Source organism: Centruroides vittatus, unplaced genomic scaffold (genome assembly GCF_030686945.1).
Source record: "Centruroides vittatus isolate TY-2023 unplaced genomic scaffold, ASM3068694v2 scaffold_324, whole genome shotgun sequence".
Taxonomy (NCBI): Eukaryota; Metazoa; Arthropoda; class Arachnida; order Scorpiones; family Buthidae; genus Centruroides; species Centruroides vittatus.
In genome coordinates, this window is record NW_027122701.1 from 3,597,805 (window position 1) to 3,625,023 (window position 27,219).

Here is a 27,219-nt window from a genome sequence, read left to right on the forward strand (position 1 = left end):
GAAGATCTCACCAAACCCCAGGTATTTACACCAATGTGTGATTTATTGTAAACTTTCTCTCTCACAACCACTTACGTTATAGATCCATTAATTCAATATACTCTTGTACTATTATACTATTGTACTCTTTTTCTTTGAAATTAAACAGTTATTAGTTGTTAACATGACCTCAGAGTGGTTCACTTGTAATGCACCATCTCTCCAACCTCTACATGACTCACCATCTCTCAAATCTCTTCCATCCCAAACCAATCGCCTGTGCACATGTCCATTCCCATGACCTGACAACAACAACAACACTGAGATTAAACAAAAACAGCCCTAGTTGTTGTGCGGTGTCAGCTATCCTAACGTAGTCATTGCCAAAGCAATGTCAATCCTTCAGTCAAATGGTGCAGAAGCATAGGAGGTGCTTCACACATTATGACATCTGTTTTCTTTTTAATTTACTAGTTTTCTTTAAACTAGAAGCATCTTTTGTTTTAAATTTTGTCACCTTTTTTCCTCCCTTTCTCATCCAAACATTCTAGATAAGATGTATTCAATAAAGATCTGATAAACACTGCTTAAAATCATTAGAATTTTGAGGTCTAAAATGATAGTCCTTGATACACTTATCTCTACTTATTTATTGTGATATGAATTCTATTTTGTAAATATAAGTTATATCATAATAAATAATTTTTGATATTGAAATATATATTTATTCAATTGTTGAAAATTGTACATAATTTTTGGAAAATTTAATCAAAAAGTTGTAATTAAACTAGCATCAGTTATAATATGCTTTCTTAAAATAACATTTTATAATAGCTATCTATAATTTCATTTGATATCTTTAGATAAGTTCTCATGAATACTCTTTATCTCAATACAGATTTCCCATATACTATGGCTGTTGTTTATGAACAGTAATTATGAGAAATACTTTTTATGGTAGTCATTATAAGAAACTCACTTACATATTCTTAATGGATGAGAAAAGTAACATACATCCAGCTAGATAGTCTATAATAAAACTATTTGAATATGAAATATGAGATTTTAATATTGCTTGGTTCAAATCTATTAGTATATGTATAATCCTAAAAAGATACTGTTGAACAGTTTGTGACAAAACCAATAAAATAACGAATGAGAAACTACAAGAAAAATAATTATAATAATACCATTTTCAGAACTCAGTTGGCTAGTTCAAATGTAGTAAGATAGGCATAATATTTGATAAAATAATTTCTTTTAAAATGTTTTTTCTTTAATTTATATTTTAAAGTACTTAAAAAAGTGCTTTTTGTAGCAAACACTTCAAATACAAAATCTACAAAAAATATGTTCTCTGCAGCATAATAATGTTTATAATATATGAGGGCAGTTCAACTTCTGTCCAGAATTTCAGTAATGGTGATGGAACTGTATGCATACATAGTCCCAACTTATGTTTCTTTCTCTAGATATTCCCTGACACTCCTCCCCACCACATACTGATATTTCTCCCATCATTTTGGCAATGACACTATGCCTGCAAAATGAAGATCTTTTGGTTGATATCAGAACCACTGCATGATAAACTTTCTGATTTCAAGATTCTGGATGAATCTCTTGTCTGCTAAGGCTTCCTTCAAAGAGCCAAACAGGTGATAATTTCATATCAACAGATTTGGACTGTAGGCCAGATGACTCATAATTTCCAAACCAAGGGACCTATTTTGAGTTGCAGTACTACAAAGACTGGGTAGGGTTGTTACCTATCCGGGTTTGACCCAAAGACTCTGGAATTCAGTGAGTTATCTCCGGGCTCCGGAGTTAATTACTATTTCTCCGGGTTGTGCAAATTGAAATGAATATGTACAAAATTATATGCAAATCGTTGTGTATATTTCTTCCCTGTGTACCTAATTACTAGTGTGGTGGTCATTGGCTTACATACATAATGTCTATAACTGACATAGGCGCAATGCTGCTGCATGCTATGTAGTTGTACTTTCTCTTGTGACTGTTCTGTCAAGAGATGTCTATTGAGAGTGACATGACATAGCTTACATAGGGGACAGTTTGATAATCAGTGTTTGTGTTGGTTGATGATTAATGGTAAGTTATAGAATATAGTTACTCCTATCGTCCCACACTCTAGTCAGTCTCGAGCAGGCTAAATAGCATTACATAACAAACGGTTCTGTTGACCCTCAAAAATATATATATGTATATATATATGTTACAGTCAAAACCCATTTTTAGTTAGAACGCGTTTTAACTGGTTTATACTGGATGTCTTTGTTAAAACCCGTTTTATCTATTAATAGTTAAAACTAGTTTTAACTCAAATTCATTTTTGACTAGCAGTAAATTCTAGTTTTAACTAGACAAAATGGGTTTTGTCTAGTTAATTTACTGCTGTACATGTTCTGATTTTAGATAAAACTAATTTTAGCTATATAAATATGTTTGGAGGAAATAAATAAAGTTATGTATAGTGATTCAGGGAAAGATGCCTAACATTTTGCTTATGAAGGAAATTATAGAGATAATTTGGGTTTTGGAGGCGTCTAATGAAAATATCATATTCTTGAGCATGTTTTTCAAAATAACTTTGGAGTATATGAAAAATAATTGTATATTGTGTTTGCAATGACGACTTTTTTACCGTCTGGCATTTTAGGCATCTCACCCTAAATATCCGGGTGAGATGCCAAATGCCATTAGGGTAAGATAACAAATATAATTGCATAAAATTAATTTTTGAATATCTTAACCAAATTTAATTTATTGCATATGTAGTACAAAGTACTTCATAGTAAGTATAACAGCACAGTATAAATATTGTTAAGTTCCCGCCCATTCTAACATGCTCTATAGCTAGCTGAAAGCTTTTTTCAGTCCAAAAACCTTTCTGAGAAGTCCTTATATAATTTCTATGCATATCCTGCAATAAAACAAGAAAACAAAAATTTATTAAAAATAGGCATATTGGAATTCAATTAACAAAAAATAGGCATATTACCCCATGAAAAATGTGGCATCTTTTCCATTTGTCAGGGTAAGATGCCTACCTTGTACGTGTTGGAGCATGTCTGATTGGGATCGGCAGTAGCTCACAATGGAAACTTTAGAACCTTAACTACATCACACATTAATTGTTTTTCGCAATTTTTAATAAATTCTATTTTAACTTTTAGTTTTAAAATAATTCTAGAAACATTTCACAACAAAAACTTCCTTCTTATCTTGCTTTTATTCTTCTCGAATGTAGAAAATGAGGTATCAGTAGCAAACTACAGCTTTCCGCACTCAATATTGGCCCAACGCTTCATCATACAAACACAGGACAATATCTGACGTCACTGTTAAAAAATATCAAAAAGTAGACATCTTCCCTGCTTACCATCTTACCCCGAATCACTCTATATGTTGCAGTCAAAACCAGTTTTTAGTTAGGATGCATTTTAACTAGTTTATACTGGATGTCTTTGTTAAAACCCTAACTAGTTCTAACTAAAAACGGGTTTTGACTGTAACATATATATATATATTTTTTTTGATTTTCAGATGTTTTTTGGTCTCCAAATTTTTCCAAAACTTTTTACCTGCACGGAAAAATTTTATTGCGACACTAATCAACCTTTAATGATGCACGATTAACACTTAATTGTTTTTTATGGGATTTTTTAAATCGAATATCATTCATCGTTCTAAAATTCTAGTGCACAAATTTTACTTTGGTAAAGTTATTTAAAGCTACTTTCTGAAGTCAAAAACGACATCCAATAGTTTTTTAATTTTTTTAATTAATAGATTTTATCATATATACATTTAATTAAATCGGGGGGCGGAAATCGCAATAAAAAGTGTAATTTTTTTAAAATATTTAGAAATATACGGCCAGCTAGTATTCACCCCACTTTAGACCCTTCATCTCCTGAGACTTATATGGAAACGTCCAGGGGTTTTTTTTTGGTTTCTTAAATCATCGTCTCCAGGAGAGACTGAGTTATGAGGTGGCAACCCTAAGACTGGGTATTAACAGGAAATACACTCAAACCATGACAAAACTCATGGTGACTGACTGTATTTGCTGGAGCTGCCAAATATACATAACCACCTAAATCATGGCCAAACACTCTCCTACCAACAACGTCAACCTTCTAACCATCAGCTCCACCCTCACAAAAACAGGCCACAGGCCGCAGGCCCTAAGATTGACCAACTCGCGTTAGGCTGGCTCTGTACTCTTGTCTCCCGAACTTTTGTTTTGCAGGCAGGCTATGTGCCCTTGTCTTGCGGTGTCTCTTCTGACAACATTGTATTCTCAGGCAAGCTATGTGCCCATGTCATGGGCCTTGTTTTTGGCACCAGTTTATTGTAGAATACTGTACTTATAGTACATATTGCTTCTTTTTTGTTCACATCTACATTTTAAACCTTTGCTCTGTACTTTTTTAATAGGTTTTTTAATAAAAAAATGTTTTAAATCTGTTTAAGATAATGAATATGATAAAAAGCTATTAAGTGCCAACTGGTAGATAATTTTAAGAATATAGTGCTAAATAAAAAAAGTTCAAGTAATATTTAATATAATAATAAAATAAAATAAAGTTAATAAAATAAAGTTCAAGTAATATTTTTAGACTGTAAATAAATAAATTGTTTAAATGAAATGATAATAAAATGATTAATTATATCTACTATTTTAATATGTTAAATAGTTTTATACTCACAAATTATTTGAAAACAAATAAGGAAATCCTTATTAATTCAAACTCAGATAGTTCTAAATCCCATTAGTTTGTAACTGTACTATTTGTCCTGGCCGGAAACATAGAGCTTTACATGTAAGGAATTTGATTAGTTCAAAATACGGATACTTCGAAATTTGAAGTAAAAATACCGTTTGAACTGTAATATGTGTAAGTTAACTCATTTGTTTAAATCGAAGTGTTTCCATACTGTAAGAGAATGACAGACCAAAAACATCTCTAATCTGGTCAACATGATTTGTTTTTACAGTAAAACATTTTCAGGTGTGACCTTATCCATAAACTGCCCTTTTTTCTCCTATCTCATAAAATACAGCTGTGTTTTGGGATTGTGAAATTGGGCTACAAGTAGCAGATGGAGATATTTGTAGGGCTCTAGGCTACTAGATTTGGGCAACTTACCACTTTTTGGGTTACTTTAAAAATAATTTTGGCTACATTTAAAGGAATTATGCTTTACTTTTTATAAAATTTATCTTGCAACCTGTGAGGTTCTCACCAGATATGCTGTTTATCTGCAGTTTATTTATATTATTATTAATAATTATTAATTAATGAAAATAGCATTCTGTGTACCTAGCTGCAGGGCCGGATTATCGAATAGGCAAAGTAGACAAATGTCTAGGGCCCGTAATTCGGAGGGGCCCGGCTTCAGTGCAAAAGATTTCTCCGTTTCAAAACGAGTTAAAAATTACGTAAGAAATTCGATAGGACAGAAAAGGCTGTATTTGACAATTCCTACTAAGCTCCGCTCGACTAGCCATTACCTAAAAAAAAACAAAAAAAAAAAGGTCAACAGCCACCCGTGCGTCAGAAGTAATGTACGCTACGGGATCTCTCGCACCATCTAGAAATATTCCTAGGGCCGCCTCTCGTGGTAGTACTGATGTATGATTATGATTTATTTTCTAAATCTAAACTTATACGTTGCGACATCGCATATTCGATATAGCGTTCAAGTTGCTCGAGTGCGAAGATATTACAATTCAATAGTGTTTTATAAAAGAGTTAAAAAGGGTGACACTACGGTGTGACTTGGGATGACACCACGATATACGCACCGGGTGTCACCCATGCTAGCTACTCTAATGTCACATTATATAAGATTTGTTTAGAAGCAACTTATTTAAATGGGGCCCCAATTTAAATTTTGTCTAGGGCCCGCTAGAGGCTTAATCCGGCGCTGCCTAGCTGTATTCTGTTTGATTAATAAACTACATCAGTTACATGGCATTTAACATATTGTACAGAAAGATGTAAATCTTGATAATTTAAAGTAGCAATTATTTCATCCCTTGAATTTTGAACTAACAAGGACTTCCTGTATTAAAAAAAATATCAAAATTTTATAGAGACAAAATTTCATGCACAATCATGGGAGAAAGTATGCAAATGAAGTTATATCAAACATTCACATATAGCATACAAAGAGATACTGTACATTACTTGTAATAATCATTGAGAAAACAAGAAACATGCCACATTGCAGTAGCCAATTGCTACTGCAATTGGCTATTGTCAATATGCTATAGCTAATGTTGTAAAACATGGAATTGATGAAACCACTAAAAAGCTTCCTGAAATAAAAAGTTGTTTCATAATACAACTTGAACCTCATGCCAAATATCACATAAAAAGAAAGTAAATATATACACTAAGTGTGGTGTTAAGTTTTTTATTTTTGCTAGCACTTTTGACAAACTTATGTTCATTATCTTGTCTCTACCCACAAAACAAGCATTTATTTGCAAATGAATACAAATAATGACATATGGATTGCTGTAGATGTCAATGAAGATCATACCAAACAACAGAAAAAAAAAATACAACAGCTCTTGCATACACACATTTTAAATGAACCATTTCAGATACTTTTTGATCACAATAGTATATATATGATAGCTAAGAGATTTTTAATTTATGCACAGATGATATTTATATATAAAAAAATATTTTACAAGTTTTAAAATAAATTACATCTGAGTCATAAAATGTCATTTTCATGAAATTAATAAATGTAGAGATAGATTTTAAAAGTTTTCTTAAAATAAAAAAATTGAATAACTTACCACAACTTTGAGTTACCCAAACTCCAACAACATCCCATTGTAGTAAACGTGAATAAGTTTTAAATCCACTTATATGATTCATAAATAAATGGTATACAGAACTTCCAAGCCATGGTGCTATAATAGCAGCAATGTGAAGATATGGTAAGATAGGCATTTCATTAAACTGTTGTGGTAATAGCTCAGGAACCTTCCATACTGCATATATAAGTGGTATACCTACAAGTAAGTTTAAAAATGTGTGTGTAAGCACTCACTGCATAAATTAAATATAACAGTTACATTCATCATTAAAATTTAATACATCTATTTAAGAAAAAAATTTTAAATTTTAAAATAAAACATTTCATTTAAAGTTATTCTAAACCAAAATTTGTCAAAATAGATTTATATAAAACTGTTAAAACCAAGATAAATTTAATTAATATATAATAAAATATATTAAAAGTAACTGCGGATAAACAGCATGTATCTGGTGAGAACCTCATAGGTTACCAGATAGATTTTATAAAAAGTAAAGCAGAATTCCTTAAAATATAGCCCAAATTATTTTTAAAATGTCCAAAAAGTAGTAAGTTATCTAAATGTAGTAGCCTAGTGCCCTACAAATATTGCATATTTCTAAAACCTACTTGCTTGTTTCCCTGTGGACAAAGCTTAGCAGTGTGTTCTGGTGTCAATAGATGGCAGTGGATGTAATTGTAGCATCATGCAATCATCTGTTGGCATTTTCAAGTAAGTTTTATATTATTAATTAAGTAATTAGTAGTCCTTAATGTTCAGTTACTGTCAGATAATTCTAATGAAAATTTAATTAACCCTCAATAGTAAAATAAAAAAACTGCTAATTTTTATGAGCTAATGTGTAAGAGTTACAAGTAAAAAGGCAAAATATTACAGAAACATAGTTTAAAAAACACCCTGCTGTTTATTAACACGTAAAATAAAAATACTTATTCTAGAATAAGTATTAAAGGAATTAAAATTAATTTCTTGTTATTCTAGAATAACAAAAAATTAACTTAAATTCCTTCATGCCCCATAGAAAACACATTAAAAACTATAAAAACATATATCTATATACAAGGCGTGTTCAAATGAAAGTGATTCGAAGCGTCGCATGTGAACAGTTTTCAATGTATTTTCGTGAAACAAACGCAATAGTAAAGGTTTATGTACCACGCATGCACATGTGCAACCAGATTTGTGATAACTTCATTTGTAAGGACGTGGCATTCATTTAAAGATGGCTGGTGTGGATGCAACTGCATCCAAAACAGATCAGCAAGCTGTAATTAAGTTTTTAACACTGGAAGGGTGTAAGCCAGTGGGTATTCATCGCAGCATGCTGGCTGTGTATGGTGACACGTGTGTGTCGAAGCCCACGGTGACGAGGTGGGCGAGAATGTTTAGCAACGATCAACACGAGACAAGGGATTCACCGCGACCCGGTCAGGCACACAAAGTTGTGACAGAGAAGCTGATTACAGACATTGACACTACAATCAAGGAAAATCGACGTCGAAACATTCATGATGTCACAAATGAGTTAAACGTTTCCATCAATACTGTTCACAATATTGTCACCAACATTCTGAAGTATCAAAAAGTTTGTTGCCAATGGGTACCCCACATGCCGTCTGAACACCACAAGAAACAGCAAATGAGCCTGAGTTTACAGCATTTGTTGCGCTACAGGGATGATGGTGACGCCTTTCTGCAGCACATAGTGGCAGGGGATGAAACCTGGTGTCACCACTTCCAACCGGAAAGGAAGTCTGTCACTATGCAATGGAAACATCCCGGCTCACCTAGGCCCAAAAAATTCAAAACTCAGTAGTCAGCCGGAAAGGTGATGTTGACGGCATTTCTCAACATGCAGGGACCCCTATTACTGGAGTTTAAGGAGCCAAACGTCTCCATCAATGCCCAACAGTACACCCAAACACTTGATAAGCTGCATAAGGCTATCAAAAGCAAACGTCCTCGTATGCTGTCGTCAGGTGTCATCATTCTGCACAACAATGAAAGGCCACATGTCGCCAAGATGTGTGTCGAGGCACTGGCCCGTAAAAAGTGGGAAGTCCTGGAACATCCAGCTTACAGACCAGATCTGTTGCCTTGCAACTATCACATCTTTGGACTGCTGAAGAAAAGTCTAATGGGTCAATGATTTCACTCCGACGACGACGTAAAGGCTGCAGTTCTGAACTGGTTCCATGATCAACCAACATCGTTCTTTGCGAACAGAATTCATAACCTTCCTAAGCAATGGGACGCCTGCCTAAATGCCATGAATGATTTCTTTTAACAAACTTTGTATGCATTTCACTCATTAAATATTGTTTTTTTTATCTATGTATCTGTCTCATTTCTGTCCCTATGCGTCTCATGGATACACACCTCGAATCACTTTCATTTGAACACCCCTTATATATTAATATAAATGAGGATGTTTGTTTGCTGTACACTCCTTGGCCATTCAACCAACTGCTACAAAACTCGGCAGTTACATTTACATATGTTAGGCTCAAAGACCAAAATTGCTCATTGAGCGAAACAAACAACCACACCGCGTTTTGGCTAACTCAAACAACCACAAAGTGAAATTCGTGTCGTGGCTTTCATGATATTTGACCACGTGTTCTGGTTAGGTTAGGTTATGCTAAGTTGGTTACTGAGAAAGGTTGAAATTGATTCGAATGTTTTAGTTAGGGTGCCTGATGTTGATCAGGGACATGCAAAACTCCCAGAAATGTCTTAGCTGTTGTTATGAGCATTAATCCATCAGGTCTCTATCAGTTAAGAAACAAGGGTCTTCTTGATCGACTTTATGCTCATAATGAATTTACAATTTCTGAGAATAACTTTATTAACATTCAGGACATACCCTCAACTTCACACTTTGCTCAGCATCCACATTAACATCTGGAAGCAAGCAAGGGTTTATAATATCACTGTAAAAGATACTGCATTGATAAAAAATGCAAGTGTCCCTTAAAGAACATAAAATGCAACTCGAAATGTCACAGTAATACTGTATTTACTCGCATATAAGACGAGGTTTTTATTCATTTATCACAGCTTCAAATTCCTAGGTCGTCCTATAAGCGCGAGCAAAAGATTCTTTGCATTTTTGCAAATAATTTTTGTGAACCATGTATTTGCATTTTTTGTCTGATGCTTACCCTCTTGTATTTAAAAACATAAGCATTTTATCTGGGTCGTTTGAACCATTCTTGTATATTGTCATGAGTAAAGATGAATTGCAATAGGAAAAGCAAAGCTTTTGAATTGAATTCCAGATTGAAATTCCAAAATCACACAGGAGCACAATATAAGTTTTAATCCATTCCCACATAAAATCAGATGATTACTTGGAAATCAGAATTCGGAGAAACTCATAAGTGTAATCGATGGAGAGTGGATTCAATTGTTAAGAATTGGCAAAAAAAAAAGGTTCTTGATTGTCCAGCTTTACGTGAACAAATTATGTTGTCGATTTTACAAGATTTTTCCTTAAAGTTTAAAATGCCAGTAATTTTTGTGGGACAATGTATGCATTTATGTTCATTTGATATTCTACTTTGATAACAGTGTAGAGTGGTGATGCTGAATGTTGGTACAATGTATGCAAAGAAAGAGTTTGTTGCAGCGGCCTTGCAGAGGCAACACATCGACACCTGTGCACTACAAGAAACCAGATGGAGTGTGCAAAGGCCTGTGACATCAAGCAAGAGCGGAGGAAATATGGCTAGAAAAAGGATAGTCCATGAGTAAGGTGACACCCAAGGATGTGCTACTGTAAAAGCAAAGCAATATTGACCAGATTAGAGTTGTTCTTGTTCTCTTATAGCATGGAGGCACTTCAATCTAAATGAACAAGTTAACATATGCTTATCATAGTTCAAACAGAATTCTCACTTCAAATTTTGAAATAGCCATGTTTCGAACTAACCGAATTCCTTAACACGTAAATCTCTATATCCCCAGTCAGGACAAAAGTACAGTTACGAATTAATGGGATTTCGAATGTCCAAATTCAAATTAATGAGAATTACCTGTACTACTAAAATGTATCTTTTCTCACATTTTACTTTCCATCATTTACCACTCACACCACTTTTCCCTTCATTAGATCACACTAGCAAAAACCTATTAAATATTCAGTTTGATCAGAATGTGACTTACCAATTAGTTCATCATCATAGTCATTAGACTTTTGAATTGCATTCACACTGAATAAAATCTTTCAATATTTTCATAAATGCTATTCTTCTCTTGTTTCTTAACTTTACAAAGTTCATTTGTGAAAGGAATAATAATAATTTTTGAAATTATTTTAAAAATTTGAAAAATAAATTTATTTAAAATTCAGATTCTTTTTGTTATTTTGAATTAACTTATAATTTTTTCATTACTTTTCAAGTATCTCAATGAATACAATATTCTTAATATAAAACTGATTTCCATCCATTTTTATGAATATTTTAATATTTTTAAAAGACTTCATTCTGAACAGAGCTACTGCATAATCTATGTATGCAATGATAACTTATTTGATAAATTCCTTTCTATTATATAAGCATGATTCTAGTATATGTTATTCTTCTATTGGTAATGATTAGAAAGGATTTTAAAGTGCAGCACCTGTCAAAAAAATATAGCTGTTTCATATTGATAGTTCAAGATATTTTGAGGCATGAAATGAACACACTATGTTACACCTTTTGCATCTTTTTGTGAGATTAGCACATTCCTCCCCCTTTTCCCTCCTCTTTGATACTTCATCACCTTTTTCTTCATGTTTTTTTTAAAAACCTGACAGAAAAATAAATAAATAAAATTAATTATTTTCACTCTTCTTGAACAGCTACATAAAACATCATACACTTATTTTGTGGAGCAAATCACGAGCTACAAAATATTATAATATATTTAGCATTGTCATAGCTCCAATAGTTCCCAAGATAATGTAGCAAAATCCTGCAAGAGAAAAAACAAACTTTGACAAAATAGTAACACTCTAATAACCAATCCCCTAGGACAGGGGTGGCAAACCTATGGCACGCGTGCCCAAAGCGGCACGTAAGAGTACGTAACGTATCATAACGTACTCTTATGTGCCGCTTATACATAACGTATCATATGATTTCTGTCTTTTTCAATCATCCTTTCTGTTTATCACCTGACAATCCTTTTTTCAATCAGATTTTTTACATTTATTCGAATTAAAGCGTATTCGTTTAATTTCTTTAAATATCATTATTCGAATATCATTATCAATATCATTAAGACATTGACACGCATTAACATCTTTAAAGCTAAGTATGCTTACAATATGGCACGCGGACTCAAAAAGGTTCGCCATCCCTGCTCTAGGAAGTCCACACCCAGTATATAAAGAAGGCTCAGAAAAAGAGAATTTCATTATGGCCTTGAACTATGTGATGGATAGTTACTCTACTATGTATATAGTTGGTTGTGTTAGCATAGTACCAGTCTAAACCAGAACCCATTATTCACAATAAAGACATGCCAAAGATTAAGAAGGAAAAGTTGTATGCACTTTCAGAATTTGAGATGTAATTCATTAAAACTGATGGTCTCATTCTTCAATGCTGACTGCAATGCAAACATTGCAATCAATGAGAAGCTGAATAACAGCAAACATAAAAACTGGAACAGTACAACAGTGAAACTAACACCTTTAGCAATTTCCAGCAAATAACTGTAATGTTCTAACATTTTCTGCCACAGTTTAGAGGCCCTCCTCAGGAAATAAACAAAAAAACAAAAAAAAAACAGTTCTATCATTCCGCAGAGAATACCGTTAGGCTTAAAATAAAATTCTAAACATTCAAAAAGATGTTTGATATGGGTCATGATGTACAGTTTAAAGCACAAAAATCAAAATAAATGAAAGGCTTTCAACGATTCAATTTTTTACACGGCATGATACAGTAGCATCGATTATCCGACTCAATTGGGGACTGGGGTTGGTCGGATTACTGAAAAAATGGATAACCGAAAAGTATGAAAAAATACATTATTAGTATAGTATATTAGTATATCCCATGTAATTAGTATGTTAGTATATCACTATTAACCTGTTTCGCGTTGAATTTTCATTGATGTTAAGCCTAATAAAATTTTTTTTAAATAATAATCGTCGCTATTGTATCATTAAAAATTATTTCTTTATTTTGCACAAAATAAATACAAAAATGAAGCAAAAATAGAAAATTAAGCCTTTTTTAAATACTGGCCTCCCTTTCATGGTCGAGCCAGTGTTGCCAGCTAAAACACGCAAAAATTTAACAAAAATAATATTAAAGTAACCAAGTCATAGCCAAATATTGTAGCGCCACATCACTAGTGGACATTTGAATTTGCTGACTAGAACGTGGTCGGTTAACCGATGTGATGGTTGATCGAGGGTCGGATAATCGATGCTCTACTGTATTAAATAACAACATTAAATTCTGTGCAAATATAAAATATTTCCATGCTTGCGGTACTGTAATGACATCAGATTTAATGCAACATCCTTTCTTCTCAGCCATATAGATTTCTAAAGCTTCTAAGGACCATAAGTTGTGTCGGTCAAAGACCTTGCATAAAAGTGTAGCTTCATCCCAGCAGGGGAAACCTCAGGTTTAGTGGCAAAGCAAGCATAGAACACATCCGATCTCTAGAAACTTTTGAAATATACAAAGCTGGATTACATACTAACTGCATCAATTCCAAGGATGCTATTAATATATCTCAAGCTTGGAAGTTTTGTTATGAAGGAAAAGACAACCCCTACAGCTCTATTTAACATACACTTCCATCCCTTTATTTGTGTATATAATAATTATATTCTTTCGTTTGTGCTATGCATGCTGCATATATTAGCAACACGTATGCATCCATGGCAAAGCACGTGCACAACAGTTTTATATGCAAGATTGGAAACATTCTATGTTTTCAAATCGTAGCACATAACTGTTCTTAGAATCTCAGTATTTGTAAACCTGATGAAGACCAAATAATTAGGTCAAAAATATTTATTAGTTAGTTCAATTAAATATTTTTACTGGATAGTCAAAGGTTTTAGTGAGTCATTTTTATATCAATCCAAATTTGAAAGTCTTGCAGAAGTATTCTGGAGGAGTAATTTTGTCCCAACATACTATATGTTGTTGAATTTAGGTTTGGGCTGCCATTTCTGTTCACACACACTCAGGTCAGCTCCCTGACACCCCTCACCTATTTGCCTTTGCTGAAATGCACAGCATCAGTGATCGATAAGGCCAGATCTCCAACATTCATACAGATCACTGCAAGCCAGAGTACTTTTACAGTTTCAGCACTAATCTCCAAACTTTGAGATATTAATTTATCTGGAAATAAATACCTTACAGTGTTTGATTTTGTATCTATGTTTCCTTCCATTTGTTTGAAACCTTGTTTTTGTTCCTTAAGGGATTTAGGGATTTCTTTCTTAGTACTATACCAAATGCCCAGAGATTCCATTCCAAAATATTGGAACTTGCACACCTATTGTACTATTCTTCCTTTTTTTACTTTGATGGACATATGTACCTCCAAAAGAGGGGATGCCAATGGATAGCCCCATCTTGGGATATCTTTGTGAGCTTATCCTACAGCAGTTAGAAGAACAGTCTTTAATGAACTTTAAACCCAATATCCTTATATATACCGTATTTTATGGACTATAAGACGCACCTTAATTTTTAAGCAATTTTTTTAAAAAATACCTATAAGATGCTACGGACAATAAGACGCACCTGAATTTTGGAGGCAATTTTTCTAAGAAAAAAGTGAGTCTTATAGTCCATAAAATACGATACTCGTTATGTAGATGATATTTTAATTATTTAGAGAACTAAACCAGATGTAGGAGAGGTGTTAGAAGTTTTTAACAACAATGGCTCAGACTAATGCTAGAATTAAATCAGGCAAGCAACACAGAAGTTATTTACTTAGACATCAAGATCTAACTGGTAAATAGAAACATAAAAACTATGATTTATCGCAAATCTATATACATTCTCCTCTTTATACCTGCTAATTCTGTGGAGCCTTGGTGTTTTAAGTTAGCCGTTTTCTGCACCTTTTCACAAGAGCATTGTTTTGAGGCGTCAGACACCAACAGTAAAATTGAGCACATTAAGCATATGGTTTCCATCCATGGGTACAGTAGCTCTTTAATCAATATTCTGGCTTCCACACATCAATCTAATTTAGATACTACAGAATGCGTGTTAACAAAAGGGACTGTAATCATGTAGTTTTAAGTTATGAACCATCCCTGCATTAACTTTACTGTAAGATTGCTAGGAATTTAAATTTGGTGTTAGTGTATAAGAGAAAACCCAATGTTTTCCACCTCCTACCTAATGCAAAGGATAGCACAGATGACACAAAAGCACTAGGTGTATACTTTATCCCATTACAAGATGTATGATTTACACATGATTGTCTTACATAGGATCTACATACAGATCACTGCAAGCCAGAATACATGACTACAAATACGACATGGCCAAGGAGAGTTTCAACACAGCACTTGCTCCCATTTCCACCGAACCTAAGGTTTTCCCTGCTGGGATGAAGCTACACTCCTACGCAAGGTCTTTGACCGACAAAACTTATGATCCTTAGTGGCTTTAGAAATCTATATGGCTGAGAAGAAAGGATGTTGCATTAAATCTGATGTCATTACAGTACCGCAAGCATGGAAATATTTTATATTTGCACAGAATTTAATGTTGTTATTTAATATCATGCCATGTAAAAAATTGAATCGTTGAAAGCCTTTCATTTATTTTGATTTTTGTGCTTTAAACTGTGCATCATGACTCATATCGAACATCTTTTTGAATGTTTAGAATTTCTATTTTAAGCATAATGGTATTCTCCATTGAATGATAGAACTGTTTTTTTTGTTTTTTGATTTATTTCCTAAGAAGGCCCTCTAAATTGTGGAAGAAAATGTTAGAACATAGGTGTTAGTTTCATAGAACATAGAACATAGGTGTTATTTGCTGGAAATTGAACATAGGTGTTAGTTTCACTCAATGAGAAGCATCAAAGAAACAGAATAAACCAGCACATATGGTATAGCAAGTATGTAAAGAATGTTGAACTTCGTATGTCAAAACCTAAGCAAACTATCTTGATATGTGCCTTCACTTCGGGATCTGAAAAGCAGCAGTCATTGAGTGAGTTCAGTGTAGATATTACAATAGCTTTAATCCAATCAGGAATTCCAGTCCACAAGGTAAACAATGCTGCATGCAAATCATTCCTCAAGGAGTACATGCGAAGGTCAGTACCAGATGAAGAGTACCCTTAGAAAAAATACATAAAGCCAATTTATGAGAATTTCTGCAAAAAATTAAAAGAAATGATCAGCAAGCATGAAGCGAATTCATGTTAGATGAAACTACCAATGAGCTGCAAAAATATATATTGAATGTACTGGTGTTTCCATCATATAGTGAATAGGTGAAACCCATGATTTTTAAGATGTACAGTGATGCCTCGTATAACGTACGCCTCAAATAACGGACGCTGCGAACAACAGACTTTCCGGCATAATTGGCGACTGCTCCATGGGTGTGTTTTTTAATAGCGGTCGCTCTGTGTCTCCGCTACTACAGGTGTGCTGCTGTTTGTAGGCATTTAGGAACGACGGTGAAAGAAAGAAAGATGGCGGCGCCCACACTATCGATATTTTTTTTTTTTTTTTTTTTTTTAACTCTTTCCGCCCTGTGGGCACTAAGAGGGCCTCTTTTAGAAGGCCCATTATGGGTTCGGCCAGGCCCACAATGGGGCGACCGGGTGGTGAGGGACGGGACCCGACATATCCGAACGGACCACCCCCGAAAAATTCCTGGGGATTATTCGACCCGATCGGATTCGATCCCGGGTCCCCCAGAGCGGTAGGCTGCCACCTTGACCGCTTGGCCATCCGGCCGTCGCACTATCGATAGTATCGTGATGGAGGAATCTATAATTCTAAAATATGAGCTTTAAAAGGCAAAAGAAGAGTCCCAATTGTAAAATTTAACCATAAAATGGATTATTTGTTGAAAGAGCATTCAAAATAGCCTCGAAAAAAATTCGTAAAGACAGTTACATCACCGCGTGCGCTAACTCGCGCTTTCACAATTTCTAAATTCTCATTCATAAAACCACATAATGGGCCCGGAAACGAAACTATCTGAGCCATGGAGGACGCCATGTTGCTTTCCACCGTAAACTACTGCTATAAGCGGCCGTTTTTGCCGTTCGGCGGCATGCACTCCCACCGGAATTTAGGAACGCGTTCCGCAGGAATTTTTAAACGGATGTCGCTCGCGCAGAGTTACGCGGAGGAATAAAAGAACGCACCCCATGTTGATTTTTTTATGCTGCGGAACGAATTAGATGTTTTAACATGTATTTCTATGGGAAAATGCGTTTCGTATAACGGACGTTTCACTTAAAGGACGTGCACCTGGAACGGATTAAGTACGTTATATGAGGCACCACTGTACTGTACCAACTTAAGAGGACAAATGACTGCACAGTATGATATTTGCTATAGTGTTGAATAAAGAATGTTCATGTAACTGGTTTAGACCTGAATAAATGCTTTTCATGGACACTTTTCATCTTTTTTTCCAACTTTTTTTATACTTTTTCCGACCATAATTTTGCATCTTAAAATCCATTCTATAGTAATGATTGTGTGCAATGACAATATAATGACACTTTTGCACTGGTAACAATGTATAATGAAAAGAAATTTCTCCAAACATTTTAAAATACAAATCTCAGAAAACAGATCATGTGACACCAAAGTAGGTAGTCACTGATGAAAACATAGTGTGTTACCCATTGTCTTATTTGTGGTTTACAGAATCTAGATAATATCTCCTAAACATTTCTTTAATATGTAATAATTTACTAGCTGCTAATCTACATTATCAAATGAAACTTTCTATAAAATAGAAGAACAGGCATTTAAAGCTTCAGTTCCTTAGCCTCAAAGAATAACATGAAGCTCAGGAGCAGTAGGTTGCCAACCTTTGTTCTAGTGTTTAAAAGTAATAATTCAATTTATAGTCTTAATATTTATATATAAATTTAAAATATTATTTTAAATTATATATAATAGAATAATTATATTTTATTCCTTTCTCACATTTAAATGTATCATTTTTTTATATAAATTGTTTATAGATTCAAAAACATATTTACCAATTTAATTAAATGACAGGTTGTTGAAGATCATCCATGACAGTAGCATAAAAAGAATATAAACTAAATAAAAAATAAAAAACATAAATATCTACAAAATAAAAAAATGTGCATATAAATAAAATATATTAAAGATTAAAAAATTAATTAAGTAACCAAAAAACTTATTTTCAAAATAATTTAATACAGTCAAATATCAAACACAAAATACATTCTCACACTAAAGAAAAGAGGTGCATTCCTAAAAAAGTGCATAATGTATAAATAGTGATCAAGACATTAATTGTATAGAGCAGTGATTCTCAAAGTGGGGGTTGCGACCCCCAAGGGGGTCATGAAAAATATTTTGGGGGGGGGTCGCTGAAAAATTGATGCCAGATCAATTTTTTCAAATATTTTATAAATTTACTATGGATTCATGTTTAGAAATAATAGAAATAAAAAATATATAAAATAATTTTTACTTAAATAAATTGCACATATAAATAATAAAAATAATATAAATATTTAAATACGAGCCTAACCCCCTCCCTCCGGGATGTTTTTTGACACATACTTATTCTTCGGGGGTCCTTTGAAATTTTTAAGTGCAGAAGGGGGTCGCGGTCCAAAAAGTTTGAGAAACACTGGTATAGAGGATAAATTTAGGAAAATCAATATGCATTATAGTGTTACAACATATTAAATTAGTGTAAAAACAACAGAAAACTTGTCTAATGTAAGGATTATGCTACTTTATTGTTTTGCTATATAAACTGTATATGTTAGGCACTGGAGCTATAGGATATGGGATCAATCTTTCATAGTTTTAGTTTATCTCATTTCTTTTTACACATAACATATTTATTTTACTGTATCATTAGCCTTATTATTACTATTATCATTCCTCACATTTAAAGCTTATAAAACAAGAGATTTAAAATTGTGACATCAATTCCTATTTAGCAAAAACAAAGTCTCTGTAGATTTAACTCTTTTATGTCATTAAATAAAATGTTTATTTCTTCATATTTATTTTCAGATATTGCCACTTGTGGTATTTCCACTTGGCAAGCAAGCTTCAGTCATTACTATGCACAGATAAAAAATTAAAGACATATGAAAATAGGGTAACATAGTCGCAGCATTTTTTTTAATTGTTAATGTCATGGACAATTTCTTCATGTGCTCACGTTTGTTACACTTCATATATAATAATGCCATCAGATCTGAAAATAAATATGAAGAAATACAAATTTCATTTAATGACGTAAAAGGGTTAAGATTGAATGATAATTGAAACTAATACATAATTATACAGATATAATATTTGTATTATTGTTGTTAATTTCTATTTATATCTTTTAGAACAGCTGTTTAATGCTAGGATTTATTGATTTGGCCAAAACAAAACTGATACTTGTGCTATAGGAAAGAATTCTTAGAATAAGGCCTGCATTGAATAATAATCAACAAGAAAACTCCAAATTCATTATATAATGATGTGCGATAATGTGCAATTATATAATTTGTTAATTTTGTATGGAACATGCATGTGAATTTCAAAATTGCTCCAAAATTTGAATTTTTTAATGTTTGTATTAGAATTAACATACAAAGGCTATTTTTTAAATAAGGTCCATTTTTTATAAGAAAAATACTATAAATATCATTAAAATATATTTTTTTCCATATTCTACATACTTTTATCTACTTTTCTACATAATTTCCATTTTTATTTAAACATTTGTCATACTGCTCAACAATTTTTTGAATTCCGACTTCAAAGAAATCTGCCACCTGTGAAGAAGCCCAATCCATGACTGCAGTTTTCACTTCTTCATCGTCGTTGAACTGTTGACCACCAAGGAACTCCCTTAAGTATCGAAACAAGTCAAAATCACTGGGTGCAAGGTCTGGACTGTAAGGTGGATGATCTAGTTGTTCCCATCCAAAAGAACTGATTAGACCTTGTGTTTGCGCAGAAACATGTGGCTTTGCATTGTCATGGAGCAACATTACATCAGAAGACAGTAGGCCATGCTGCTTGTTTTGTATGGCACGCCAGTTTTCTCAAAGTCACACAATATGTATCAGAATTGATTGTTGTGCCTCTTGGCATAAAATCTACTAACAGAATCCCTTTCCTGTCCCAAAAGATGGTTGCCACGATCTTTCATGCTGAAATTGTCTGTTTGGCTTTCACTTTGGTTGGCGAAGATGTGTTGCCATTCCATTGACTGTTGCTTGGACTCGGGAGTCATGTGAGACACCCAAGTCTCATCTCCTGTAATGATGTGGTCCAACAATTCATCTCCTTCCTGATCATATTGAGTCAAAAACGATAAAGCACTGCCCAATCTTTTTGTTTTGTGATTGTCAGAAAGCAGTCTTGGAACCCACCAAAAACACAGTGTTTGATAATTCAGTTTCTTCGAAACAATGGTATACAAACTGATCTTGAAATCTGTGGAAATTCAATTGATAGCATTGAAATCGTGAATCGTTGGTTCTCTCGAATTTTGTTATCCACATCACGAACCAAATCTTCAGAAATCAGAGGTCAGCCAGGGCGTGGCTCATCATGCACATTAACTTGCCCATCCTTGAACATTCTTACCCATTTTCGAGCATTATCACTGTAAACTTCACAAATCTGACAGTAAATTTCCGCTGCTGCCAAGTTTCTTGCACTCAAGAATCGAATAACAGATCGTATCTCACAGTCAGTGAGAGACTCAATTTTCTTAAACATTTTAAACTTCTACAGCTCAGCATACAGACTGATGATATGGCTGCAAATAGCATCAAAATGCGCGCCAAGCTTGCTTGGAGCAGAAGCGCATGTGTACTGCCGTGATTGCACATTATTCTCACTTTCATTCACAAACGAACCTTATTTAAAAAATAATCCTCGTATAATTCATCTAATTCACTAATCTTCTTATTCCCACTATAACGATTTTATTGTATATTTATTTATTTATATTACCATGTTCTTCCTTTTTTGTTTTTATTTATTTTTGTATATTTATTTATTTATATTACCATGTTCTTCCTTTTTGTTTTTATTTTTTGTCGGTTACTAATGATTTGAATTTTTTCAAACAAATGTATTCTTTTAATAGAACGATAATGTTCCTTTTTTCGAATGTTAAAACCTGAAGATGGCTTATTGAGTAAGCTGAAAACGTTAGTTTTCTCAATAAAATTATCTCAGCTATAAGTAAAAGGTGTTATTTTGTGAATTAGACTAATTATTGGCTGAGCTAGTATCTGCTTTATGTTAATCCTCGTATATTCTAAAAATAGAATATATAAATATAACAACCAGATACAGGCCTATTAATAGGTTGAAAATATTCCTTTATTCATTAAAATTGTTTGCTGGTGTAAAAATAAGGTTATTTTTTTATGTCATTCGTCAAATCTAGTTTTTGAGAGTAGTTTTTGGAAAAAGACTGAAGACATTCTGACACATTTCGTTTGTGTTCCAACCAGCCAGAAGAAATAAATTTGAGCAACTGGAAAGTTTCAGAATCAGCTATGTAGGCATATTCTAGCTCTTTCTTTCAGGTTTCATTAATACTTGTTCCACTTCAAGTACACTTCTTCAGGTGGAGACTGGACATGGATGACTTTTTGATAAAGCATCTACCAATAACATTTCACAGCTAGGCTTATAGTAAAACTAAAAATTATAATGTAGCTTTAGAAGAAAACATAAATGAGGAATTATTTTGTTGAAGGTACACAGAACAATTACAAGCAAGTCAACAACCAATGTACTGTACAGTACACCTCAATCAAGCACCCATACCACAACAGTGAAATTTCTCACAAGCAAATAATCAGAAGTTCTTTCTCAATCTGATCTATCATACATAATAAGACGCATACATGACAGAACATCCTTCCTTCATTAAGCAGATATCAAGTTTATCTTGTGTCTGCTTTTATCACTACTGGTTTATCACTGAAAGTCATTCTTTAATTTGGCATGTGATGAAAATAGTACTTTTGATGGTGAATAGACTACTAGTTTACTTTCAAGAATCACTTTCAAGTCAAACTTTTTCATAACAATCAATCCCTATAAATAAATGCTTATATTTGGATAGCAACTGGCTGGATAAACAATTATTATTAGAATCATTGTTAATTTTAACACTTCCACTGGATATCATCTATATTAGAAACAATAAACAGAATTTTGGAACTGATATTATTTATCTAACATATCAATTTTACCCTATCAATGGAAGATATTTTTGCACTTCCATAAGCATGGAGCTTATGCTTTACGAGATTGACATTTTCTGAGCATTGCATTTTTTCAAATACTTTATGAAGCATTATATTAAGATCTGCACCAGTATCGACTTTACACCAGACAGGAGTATTTTCTGGAGCACTGTTTCATAGAAAAATTAGCCATTGCTTTTATTTCTCTCACCTTAATATATCCCACATTGAATTCAATGCCACAGTCTGTAGGACTGTCAATTAGGCACACATGAACCTTTCTGGTATGCCTTTGCTTTAAACAAGACCCATCTTTACTCACATGAGCATGTTTATTAACCTTTAAAGTGTGAGATTCCTTATAAGCATAAGTTTCACTTCTACACTATGCTGCATAATGATTCATCCTAATGCATTTACAGCAAATTTGTCCAAATGCAGGACATCTCTGTTTTTCAAGCTCCCCATCACACTTCCTACAATTTGTAACTAAATCTTTTTCATCTTTTGTAACTAGTAGTGCACGTTTTTCAGTAGAAGCATCAAACAATAACTCGTTGTGCATCAACTTTGTTTTAAGACCACATATTATATCTAATGCCACTTCTAACAATATATCTCCTTTCTTGAAGAAATGGTCCCTCAGACTTTCATCTTTTTGTATGATGATGATACAATCTCTCACAATTTTAGTTGACTGATCTCCAAAATAGCCGTTTTTGATAATATTTAATCTAATCATAAATTGATTGATTAAATCATCATCGAGAGGTTCAACTGTACATATTTTAAAACAGTGTACTGTATATTATTGTTTTTCATTTATTGAAGTGTGCTTCAATTTTATCTAAAACAATCTCATACTTTTTGCTATCTTCCATAGTGTCAAATTCATTCTACTCTGATCAGATATGACATATTCCAAATTTTACTTTATTATTTTTTTCTACTAATATAGCTATGAATCTTGGCTAAAACAACTTCTTGCACAATTTGTGTGAAGTTGTTTTAGCCAAGATTTTTTTGTGTTGAATCTTGGCTATTAATCAGGTCTTTTCACATCACAATCATGAATAAGACTAGTTTTGAAAAATTTTAATTTTGGTGTTTATCACATCACAATTAAAATTTTTGAAATCTAGTCTTATTCATGATTGTGATGTGAAAAGTCTGATAAGTGATAAGTTCTGATTAATAGCTGTATTAGTAGAAGAAAAAATATAGAATTTATGGACAAGTGTGAGCTTGCCGACTAGGGGAAAAGAATTGTTAAATCCCTTGTCAGGATGGTTAAGGGTGTTTGCATATGTGGGTGGGCGGCGGCAAAGACACAGATATGAAGCGCCTTTAAAAAAGAAACCCATTTATTTCAGATTAAAGATATGCTTACATTAGGTAGATGAAAAAAGTTCTTTAAATCGACATTTGTCTTCCTGCGAAGAGACTTTTGTAGCCAGCTCTGGGACAGTGGCAAAGTGGCATTCAGCAGACAGAGATTCAAAGCAAGTTATCCACAGGACAAGGAGGGTGAAGTGTAGGAGAGCGGGAGCGATAACAATTTCCCTCTAGTTATAGAGCAACACAGGTTTGTCTGATGACGCAATTGAAAGAGAACTTTGTGTTTGACCTCGAGATCTGAGGATTTTATAGAATTTCTTCCCAAAATCTCTGATTGGTTCCAGTTCCCTTGTATCATTTCCCAATTGCTGTCTTCCCCTGTTTCCAGGTGAAAATTGAGATCAGTTTGGGTTACATGAAAGGTCCATCATGGACAATTTACCCAACACCATCCCTTGACTCTGACCAGGAGATGTTGATGAAACTAAGAAACCTGCGCTCGTATTTTAGCCCATTATTTCATTTCCTTTGACACTTTAGAATGGTAATGATCTAGTGCAATGTCTTCTGACCATCAAACCTTCTCTTTTCCCCAATTTCCTTTAACTTCAATCTGTTGTATATGAGCATCAGTGTCAAAGTTCTCTCTCTCTCCGGTTTGACACTGATCTATTGCCTAACACATGTAGCAATCACATTCGGAACTCACTTGTTTACTTTCATATTGCATTTATTTTCCTTACATAAATTTTGTTTAGTTTTATCTTTTAACATTTATATATAATTAATACAAGTTTGGACTCAGGAACCTCACACAAGGAGTTTTTTATAAGAAGTTCACTTTATTACTTTTGGTACCAAATTCAGTTGCTTCTGTGGCTGTACACCATGTGTTTGTATATAGTTTATATTTTATTTTTAATTTCACTTCCTGACGCTTTTATCCCCTTTCTTTTCTTTACCTATTGTTTTTTCTCTTTGAAATGTCTCTCCGAAATTCCTTTTCTTATATGGTCATCGTATATCCCCTAAAACAAAGAAAGGGTATGCGGCCCGAGGGGTCGAGTACGAAACCAGAGGGCAGGAGGGTCGTGAATGAGAGAACAGAAAGGATTCAAACTCAAGAAAGGAGTGGAGTGAGACGAGCTTCTGGTGCGTTCTGGCAGCGTGCAGAAGAGAAAGAGTAGCGTTTCATAGACGGACTAAAGAATTCGTTGTGATCAATCCATTTTGTTTGTGATCGATTCATGAGAATTAACTGTGAATTTTGGCATCTGAATGGTCAACAAGCGAATGAACTGAAAGCAAGAAGAGAATCCCCTCTACATATTTTGTGTAAGACCCTCGCCAAGGACATTATAAAAGAGACCAATTTTTCGAAGACTTCAAAGACCAACACTGGGTACCCCTTTCCTAATTTCTTACATTTTCTTACCTGTCCTTTATTCTCCTCCTTTAGTTTAATATTAGTTTTAATTTTCATTTTTTTATTCGTGTTTGTAATAGTATATCATTAGCATAAGATTAGTTTTAATTATTTTCCCTTTGTCGCAAGCTATATATGAGTCGGGGAGTTTTTGTACAATATCATTCGCTCATACGATTATTTCCATCTGTCAGGACAGAAAATATACTGGCATCCTATAAGAACCTGTAGCTAATAATTTTTTACCTAAATTAAAATTTTCCTTTTTCATTTTTATTTTGGTTTCATGTGTATTTCTTTTAACAAAGAAATTAACATATTTTCACACTTCTAAATAGTTCACAAAGTCTCTCTTCTGCCTCTTCCAGTCTTGTGTTATACTCCCTTTGACAGAGGTGTGATTTAAGAAAAACATGGATCAAATGTCATGTTCACTACTATACTGTTGAAGCAAAGACTATTCATTGATGAGACACAAGCTTTATTCAGTAAGAACACCATTTAGTGTTGAAGAAACTAAACAAGATACTGTGAGACTGTTGTAGTCCCACCTGACACCATGTAATGTTTATTATTAAATACTGACATTATTATTATGAGAAACACCATTTTTTTTGGTAAGGTTCAAAATTTTATTTAATCATCTTTTTACATCAGTTCTTGCACTTCTGGTTTGTCACTAGACAGCAGATGCCAATTATAAAACAGATTACATTGTGTTTAACACCATTAAATAAGCAAAATTAAGATACCAAAGCATAAGTTTTATTGTAATTATGTTGGATAATAATTAAAACAAGCTTCATCTTGAAATTAAATGGAACTTGATGCCATATTTAAATACAAGGAAAAATATACTGTTTATAGTGTGATACTCCCACACCGTATTCATTTTTATTTTTTCCTTTCTCCACCCTGAGCTGTTACAACACCTTATTCAAACTTATTACCAGAGGCAATAATGGTCTCTGTTTGCCAGGTGTGTGTCCAAAGAGGGTAAACCAGGCCATCTTCGTGTGGCACCATGGTTGGAAGAAAGGAGATTGTGAAGTATAGAAAGGGTATAAGAACAAATGAACTGAAGCGATAACATCTCTTACACTCAATGGACTTCATCTCATCTGAAGTGACCACCAATCAGACGAGAGATCACCAAAGGAAGGAAGGAAGGAAGGAAGGAAGGAAGATGAGCCCACATTGGAAGATACGAAGAACTAATGACTCTTAATAGAAGGTAAGTAACACTGTATATGTAAATCTAGTACATAAGTCATAAGCAATAGGACTTTACTTTGGAAATTCCCGTTTGAATTAAGAGGTGGAATGTCATGTTTTAGATGAAGATTCATCCACAGAAGTCTAGAAGTGTAATTGGTGTATAGATTGAATGTCCCAGATGCGAGAAATCAAGATTGGATAACTAAGAAAGCATTATCGTGAAAGAACATATTTAATATATTGGTGATTTAGTATATAAGACATTGTTGGGAGTGATGTATATTTAGTGATTTAGTATATAGCATGTCATCGGGATCAATTTGTTACAAAACAGATTTTGTCGGGATTATGTCTCCTTAATTACTGGGATTAGATTATCATCAATTATATATAAATTAAATAAATAAATTAAGTCTTCAAATTAAGGATATTTTACATATTTTTAATATGAAAATATAAATTTAATTTTAGAAACATTTTACAAATATAAAATAGGAAATTTTAAGATGTTTCTAAAATTGAAAACTTTTCTATAGAAATGAACCACTGGTGGAAAACTCTAAAAGGAAAATATATTAAAATCATTAGTAGTAAATTTTAAGAATGTTAAGAAAAAATTATCAAATTTAAATAAAATCTTACATAAAGAAAATCTATGAAGAAAAATACTAATACTCTCTATTGGCATTATTTTTTACTTGAAACATTATTACAAGTACTTTCAACGAATTTTTTTCTGGTTTGTTTATTGTTATTAATATTAATGTTTTTCCATGTATTGACATATGTAATGGAATACATTTTAAATTTACTGCTTGGAACACACAATTTAAAAAATAAGTTAATAAGATTCCATTAATATTCCATTATTCTATGCCTGAAGAAGACAATCTGTAATTTGTCAAAAATACTTGTAATAATGTTTCAAGTATAA

The 27,219-nt window shown here is 33.2% G+C and overlaps 1 protein-coding gene across 1 annotated transcript in view; it reads right to left on the reverse strand.

Moving 5' to 3' along the window:
- The window catches only part of LOC136988194 (progestin and adipoQ receptor family member 4), a 47,876-nt gene that overhangs the window by 14,400 nt on the left and 6,257 nt on the right, over positions 1-27,219 (reverse strand). The window contains exon 2 of the mRNA XM_067286029.1: positions 6,821-7,039. Coding sequence (XP_067142130.1) covers positions 6,821-7,039 — 219 coding nt within the window. The remainder of the gene's footprint in view (positions 1-6,820; positions 7,040-27,219) is intronic.